The sequence below is a fragment of the Perognathus longimembris genome, chromosome 23, assembly GCF_023159225.1.
Source record: "Perognathus longimembris pacificus isolate PPM17 chromosome 23, ASM2315922v1, whole genome shotgun sequence".
NCBI lineage: Eukaryota > Metazoa > Chordata > Mammalia > Rodentia > Heteromyidae > Perognathus > Perognathus longimembris.
In genome coordinates this window covers 7,148,598-7,154,937 of record NC_063183.1, presented here as the reverse complement: position 1 = coordinate 7,154,937, position 6,340 = coordinate 7,148,598, and the positions used below count along the sequence as shown (strand labels likewise).

Genomic DNA, 6,340 nt, shown 5'->3' with positions numbered 1-6,340 from the left:
TTTTTTGATGGTTTTTTTTTTATGGTTTGATGGTTTTTATTATCAAACTGATGTACAGAGAGGTTACAGTTTCATACATTAGGCATTGTTTTTTGATGGTTTTAAAAACTATTAAGTCATTGTTCATAGGGGTTTCAATTCTAGAAATCAGGTTTTGAGTATAACATGTCTTGATTAATGTTACCTCTTTTTTTTAATTAAATTTTATTGATAAGGTGATGTACAGAGAGGGTATAGTTACATAATAAGGTAGTGAATACATTTCTTGTCATATTTGTTACACCCTCCTTCATGTTTCTTTCCCTTCCCCAGTTCAGGTAAGCATATATACAATATCCAGTGTACCAGAATCATATACAGTGACCACAGGGGGTACATCAAAGAAAATTCACCTGGTACATTAAACATTGACAACAGTAAAATCCTCCTGTTTCCATCTCTTGGAGTTCATTTTGCTTAGCCTCATCTTATATAATCATATGTATGTATCTGTTGAGCTATTGTGCTCCTGGCAGGTCTATCCTAGACCTTTTTATGTTTATTTAGTAAATGTTTGGTTTTAGAGAGAGGATGTAAAGTCGCTGACCAAAATATGTAGAAATACCATTTGAAAAGAAGTTTGTTGTTTTACAAACATGATCTCTACTGTTCTCTCCTCCCCCTCCAACAACCACATATCAGGGAGACCCTGCGCCTTTGTCCTCTGTGCTCTAGGCTTGTCTCACTCAACATTATTGATTCAAGATCTGATCATTTCCCTGTGAATGCCATTATTTTATCATTTCTTTTTTTGCCATTAAGATTACCTTTATTTTAAGTACACATTAAACAAGAGATTGATTATCTAAAATCAAATGCAACACTTTTGAAAGAGACATATTCTAAAATAACTGATTTCTTCTGTGCCAGTGCTCAAGCTTGGACTCCAGGCCTGGACACTGTCCCCGAGCTCTTTGGCTCAAGGTTAGCACTCTACCACTTAAGTCACAGCTCCACTTCTGGCTTTTGGTTTTAAGGGTTTCGTGGACTTTCCTGCTCTGTGGCCCTCAAATCTCAGCCTCCTGAGTAGTGAGCATTACAGGCATACCAGTGGCACCCAGCTGGAGCTGCCTCTCTTAAGAGCTTGTATGGAAGGCACAATTTTTTTTGCCAGTCTGGGGACTTGAACTCAGGGCATGGGCACTATCCCTGAGCTTGTTTTGCTCAAGGGTAATACTGTGCCACTAGAGCCACAGCACCATTTCTGGCTTTTTTTGTTTAAGTAGTACTAGGGAATCAAACTCAGGACTTCATGCACGCTAGGCAAGCACTCTACCACTAAGCCACATTCCCAGCCCAGAAGGCACAACCTTCTAGTTTCTGACATCCTTCCTTGACCCACATGGCCCATTGATTATTTGCTTCAAAAAACAAAAAATCTGAGCACCTCCTACATGACAAGCACTGTTTTAGATGCTAAGGACTGACGTGATTCACAGACTGGCAGACAGCCAGCACCCAAAGTGGTTAGAATTACCAGGGCTGAGGCATAGCTCAGTGATAAGAGTGTGTGCCAAGCATGAATAAGGCCTTGGGTTCCATTCCTGACATCCAATAATGAAGAGTCAAGGGCTGGTGGCTCAGGTCTGTCATCCTAACTATTCAGGAGGCTGAGATCTGAGGATCTCAGTTCAAAGCCACCCGCAGCAGGAAAGTCCACAAGACTCTTAGCTCCAATTAACTACCTGCTGTAAGTGGAGCTGTAAGTGGTAGAGGACCAACCTTTAGCCAAAAAGAAGTTGAGAGATAGCCCCTGGGCCCTAAGTTCAAGCCCCAATACTGGCACCGAAATAAAAAGCATTGCTTACTCTCTGCACCCTCTCTCACATTTTATTTCTCACCAGTTTGTGGAACTGGGTCCCATATGACCTGGGAGGGGGCCCGAGGGCCCAGGGGCTGTGAGGAGCTAGAACTCCAGGGTCCTGCGGGTGCCAGCCGGTGCTGGGCACAGCCACAGGTGCCCAGGGCCTCCGGCTGGGCGGGAACCCACAGAGGCTCAGGCTCCGGGGGCGGAGACTGGCTTGGGGGGGCGGGGGGATCCCCAGGTCCGCCCTGCCCGGCAAGGGGACTCGCAGACTTCCTGGTCGGGCGGCCGGAAGGCGGCCGCTGGGGTGAGCCATGGGGAGGGAGTGCGACGCCATCCTGGAGGCCCTGGAAAACCTCACGGTCGACGAGTTGAAGAAGTTCAAGCTGAAGCTTCTGTCGGTGCCGCTGCGCCCCGGCTATGGGCGCATCCCGCGCGGGGTGCTGCAGTCCATGGACGCCGTGGACCTCACCGACAAGCTCGTGAGCTTCTACCTGGAGTCCTACGGCTCCGAGCTCACGGCCACGGTGCTCAGGGAGATGGGCATGCAGGAGATGGCGGAGCGGCTGGAGAACACGCTCCGGGGTGAGCCGCCGCGCCCCGGGCCCGGGCCTCCTCCCCACCCGGCTCCCCACCCCAGGCCTCCGGTTGCCCTCCGAGCTCCGGGGTCCAGAAGGGCGCCTTGGGCTCCACCCTAAGCAGGGGGCCGTGGGGGCGGGCGGTCCCCCAACATGGGAGGCAAGCAGTGAAACAGGGCCACTCGCCCCATCTCTCTTTACAGCCAGCAGGGACCAGCCAGCTGCAATCAGGGCCCCTCTCCAGATGGCGGCCGCACGCGGTGAGCTCCACCCCAGTCCCACCCACAGGGGTCCCAGGCCCGCCCACATGGGTCCTAGTCCAAGGGGTCCCAGGCCCGCCCACATGGGTCCCAGGCCCGCCTACAGGGGGGTCCCAGTCCCACCCACAGAGGGGTCCCAGGCCAGTTCACAGGGGTCCCAGTCCCACCTACATGGGTCCCAGGCCTGCTCACAGGGCTCCCAGTCCAGCCACACGGCCCCAGTCCCACCCAACAGGGAGTCCCAGTCCCACCCACGGGGGGGGGGGGGGGGCCGGCCCAAGCCCGTTCACATGGGTCCCAGTCCCACCCACAGGGGTCCCAGGCCTGCCCACATGGCCCCAGTCCCGCCCATAGGGGGGTTCCAGGCCCACCCACAGGGGTCCCAGTCCCACCTACAGGGGTCCCAGTCCCACCCACAGGGGTCCCAGTCCCACCCACAGGGGTTCCAGGCCCACCCACAGGGGTCCCAGTCCCACCTACAGGGGTCCCAGTCCCACCCACAGGGGTCCCAGTCCCACCCACAGGGGTCCCAGTCCCACCCACAGGGGTTCCAGGCCTGCTCACAGGGGTCCCAGTCGGGCCCACAGGGGGCCCTCCTCCCACTGCACCCACTGCACCCTGCACTGCCTGCAGTCCCTGCTCGTGCCCCTCTAATCCTGAGGTCCTGTGGGGTGCCGCCCAGAGCCCCAGTTTTAGCTGCTCTTTCTGTAGCAGTCAGTACACAACAAGACCAGGCCTCACCCCTTTCGCTCCCCCCTCCAGGACCCCCAAGGCCCCACTTCGTGGATCAGCACCGCAGGGCACTCATCTCCCGCGTGACCGATGTGGACGGCGTGCTGGATGCCCTGTTTGATGACCAGGTGTTGACAGAGGAGCAGTACCAGGCGGTGCGCGCCGAGGCCACCAACCCCACCAAGATGAGGAAGCTCTACAGCTTCACGCCCGCCTGGGACATCAGATGCAAGGACCTGTTCCTCCAGGCCTTGAGGGACATCCAGCCCTACCTGGTGGACGATCTGGAGAAATGCTGAGGCCTCCTCTCCAGCACCCGGCCACATTCCACTATGGCAGCTACACAGATCCTCCTAGCTCTTGACTTTGGTACATAATATATGAAAAAACGACCTGGGCTTGTGTGTGTTTCCTACCCGCTGGCCTGCCCACGGATAAGTAAGCAGAGCAAAGCTACACTGGCAGAGGCAGCGCAGGCTGGGGTGTGTCTCAGGGGTGAAGTATGCACAAGGTACCGGGGCCCATCCTCAGCACAAAAACAAGTGCACACAGGCTTGGAGGGGCTCTCGTTCCACATGCTCTGAGGAGCACCAGTTAGCAGCTCTTCCCAAAGAGTTTACCCTTATTGAGACAATACAAAACAGCCCTCTGGCCACAGTAAGCAAAACAGCGGTAAAGCAGTATGTGTAAATGCCCTTGTAAAATCCTCATAACAGCAAGATGCTGAATGTATAAACTTGTTCTACTACTTGAAATAAGTCTATGTCTACGACTTTCATGAAACCAAAATCTAGTATTTTTTATTTATTTTTTCCATTCCTGGAGCTTGAACTCAGGGCCTGAGCACTGTCCCTGGCTTCTTTTTGCTCAAGGCTAGCACTCTACCACTTGAGCCACAGTGCCACTTCTGGCTTTTTCTGTGTGTGTGTGGTACTGAGGAATTGAACCCAGGGATTCATGTATGCAAGGCAAGCGCTCTACCGCTAAGCCATATTCCCAGCCTCAAGATCTAGTGTTTTGTTTTAGCTTTGTCTAAGCCACTTAGAAACTCATCTTTACATAGCTCCTCTAATCCCTTTATTTTTCCATAAAGAGAAAGATCCCTAAATGACCATCTTTTTTTTTTTCAAGAAACATCACAGGGGGCTGGGGATGTGGCCTAGTGGCAAGAGCGCTTGCCTCGTATACATGAAGCCCTTGGTTCGATTCCCCAGCACCACATATACAGAAAATGGCCAGAAGTGGCACTGCGGCTCAAGTGGCAGAGTGCTAGCCTTGAGCAAAAAGAAGCCAGGGACAGTGCTCAGGCCCTGAGTCCAAGGCCTAGGACTGGCAAAAAAAAAAAAAAATCACAGGGGCCGGGGATATGGCCTAGTGGCAAGAGTACTTGCCTTGTATACATGAGGCCCTGGGTTCGATTCCCCAGCACCACATATACAGAACACGGCCAGAAGTGGCACTGTGGCTCAAGTGGCAGAGTGCTAGCCTTGAGCAAAAAGAAGCCAGGGACAGTGCTCAGGTCCTGAGTTCAAGGCCCAGGACTCACCAAAAAAAAAAAAAAGAAAGAAAGAAACATCACAGGACACAAGAGCATAAGCCACCAAGCAGAATTCAGAGGCTCCTAGGCTGGGATATAACTCAGTGGCAAAGCACTTGCCTATCAAGTTCAACATCCTAGGTTCGATTCTTCCCCCCCCCCCCCCAAAAAAAGAAAGGACAAAAAAAAAATTGAGGCTCCATCTGGGACTGGCACTAGCGATCATCAATACTTCTCCCTCTGGCCCATCTCATCTCTGGAAGGATGGATTTCTCTAGGTTACAGTATTTTTTTTTTCTGCCAGTCCTGGAGCTTGAACTCAGAGCCTGAGCACTGTCCCTGGCTTCTTTTTGCTCAAGGCTAGCACTCTACCACTTGAGCCACAGCACCACTTGATGCTTTTTCTATATTTGTGGTGCTGAGGAATCAAACCCAGGGGTTCATTCATGTATACGAGGCAAGCACTCTACCACCAGGCCATATTCCCAGACCTAGGTCACAGTACTTTATCCATAAAACCTGCTAACCAAAACTTCTGGTGTTTATATTAATATGCCATTTTTTGGTGTGTATGTTTGTTTCCTATTGCAGTACTGGGGCTTGAACTCAGGTACTGGCTTTTGCAAGTTAGGTGTTCTCCCACTTAAGCCACACACACCTCCAGTTTCTCTGGGTTACTGCCTACAAAAGAAAGTATAAATTGTTTTCTGGGTAACTATTAAGCAGCCTCTCCAAAGGCTGCTTAAAGGACTCATGACCCTGAGGCTATATCCTAAATACACTTTGTACCTAGCTCTTGCTGACCTAGAGTAGGGAAGGGAGATTTACTAATCAACCAGCAGGTACCAGGGAGGCCTAGTAGACTAAAGGATCCTGGGGCCTAACATCACTGTTCCAAGCTGAGGCCTAGCCTGCAAAGGCCTCCTTAGCCTGCCTTGTTTCTAGCCCACCTCCAAGATTCTGAGAATTGGAAACTGAAATTTATGATGAGGTTGCATTGCCGCATACCTAAGCTTCCCATCTCTCTTCCCATCCATGCTATTAACTCTCTGTCCTCACTCCCAGCACATATGCTGGCCCCTTAGCTCTAGACAGCTGCACAACCCCCAACTCTGCAACACTGCCACCCTCCGGTGAGGAGGGTAACAGGATGCCACATGTTACCTTCAAAGCTGGCTCTCATGCCCTCCATAGCAACCCTTGGACCCTGTTTTTAAGCTATCTAGGCCTGCCCCCACGATGGCACGAGCTTCAGGTTGGCACTGTACACCTAAATCTTTTGACCAATAGTCCAAGCTCCCTCTAATCTGGTGGTCCCTAGCTGCTTCCCACTTAATAGCACCCTTCTCCTTGGCACACACAGCTCAAGATTCATGCTAACGCCACAATC

The 6,340-nt window shown here is 51.8% G+C and overlaps 1 protein-coding gene across 1 annotated transcript; it reads left to right on the top strand.

Moving 5' to 3' along the window:
• Positions 1–2,103: 2,103 nt before the first annotated feature.
• On the top strand, positions 2,104–3,807 carry LOC125340521 (apoptosis-associated speck-like protein containing a CARD). Its single transcript, XM_048332177.1, has 3 exons — positions 2,104–2,428; positions 2,625–2,681; positions 3,444–3,807. Exons 1-3 carry the CDS (start codon positions 2,158–2,160, stop codon positions 3,710–3,712), a joined length of 597 nt encoding a protein of 198 aa, XP_048188134.1. The 5' UTR covers positions 2,104–2,157; the 3' UTR covers positions 3,713–3,807.
• The last annotated feature ends 2,533 nt before the right edge of the window (positions 3,808–6,340 follow it).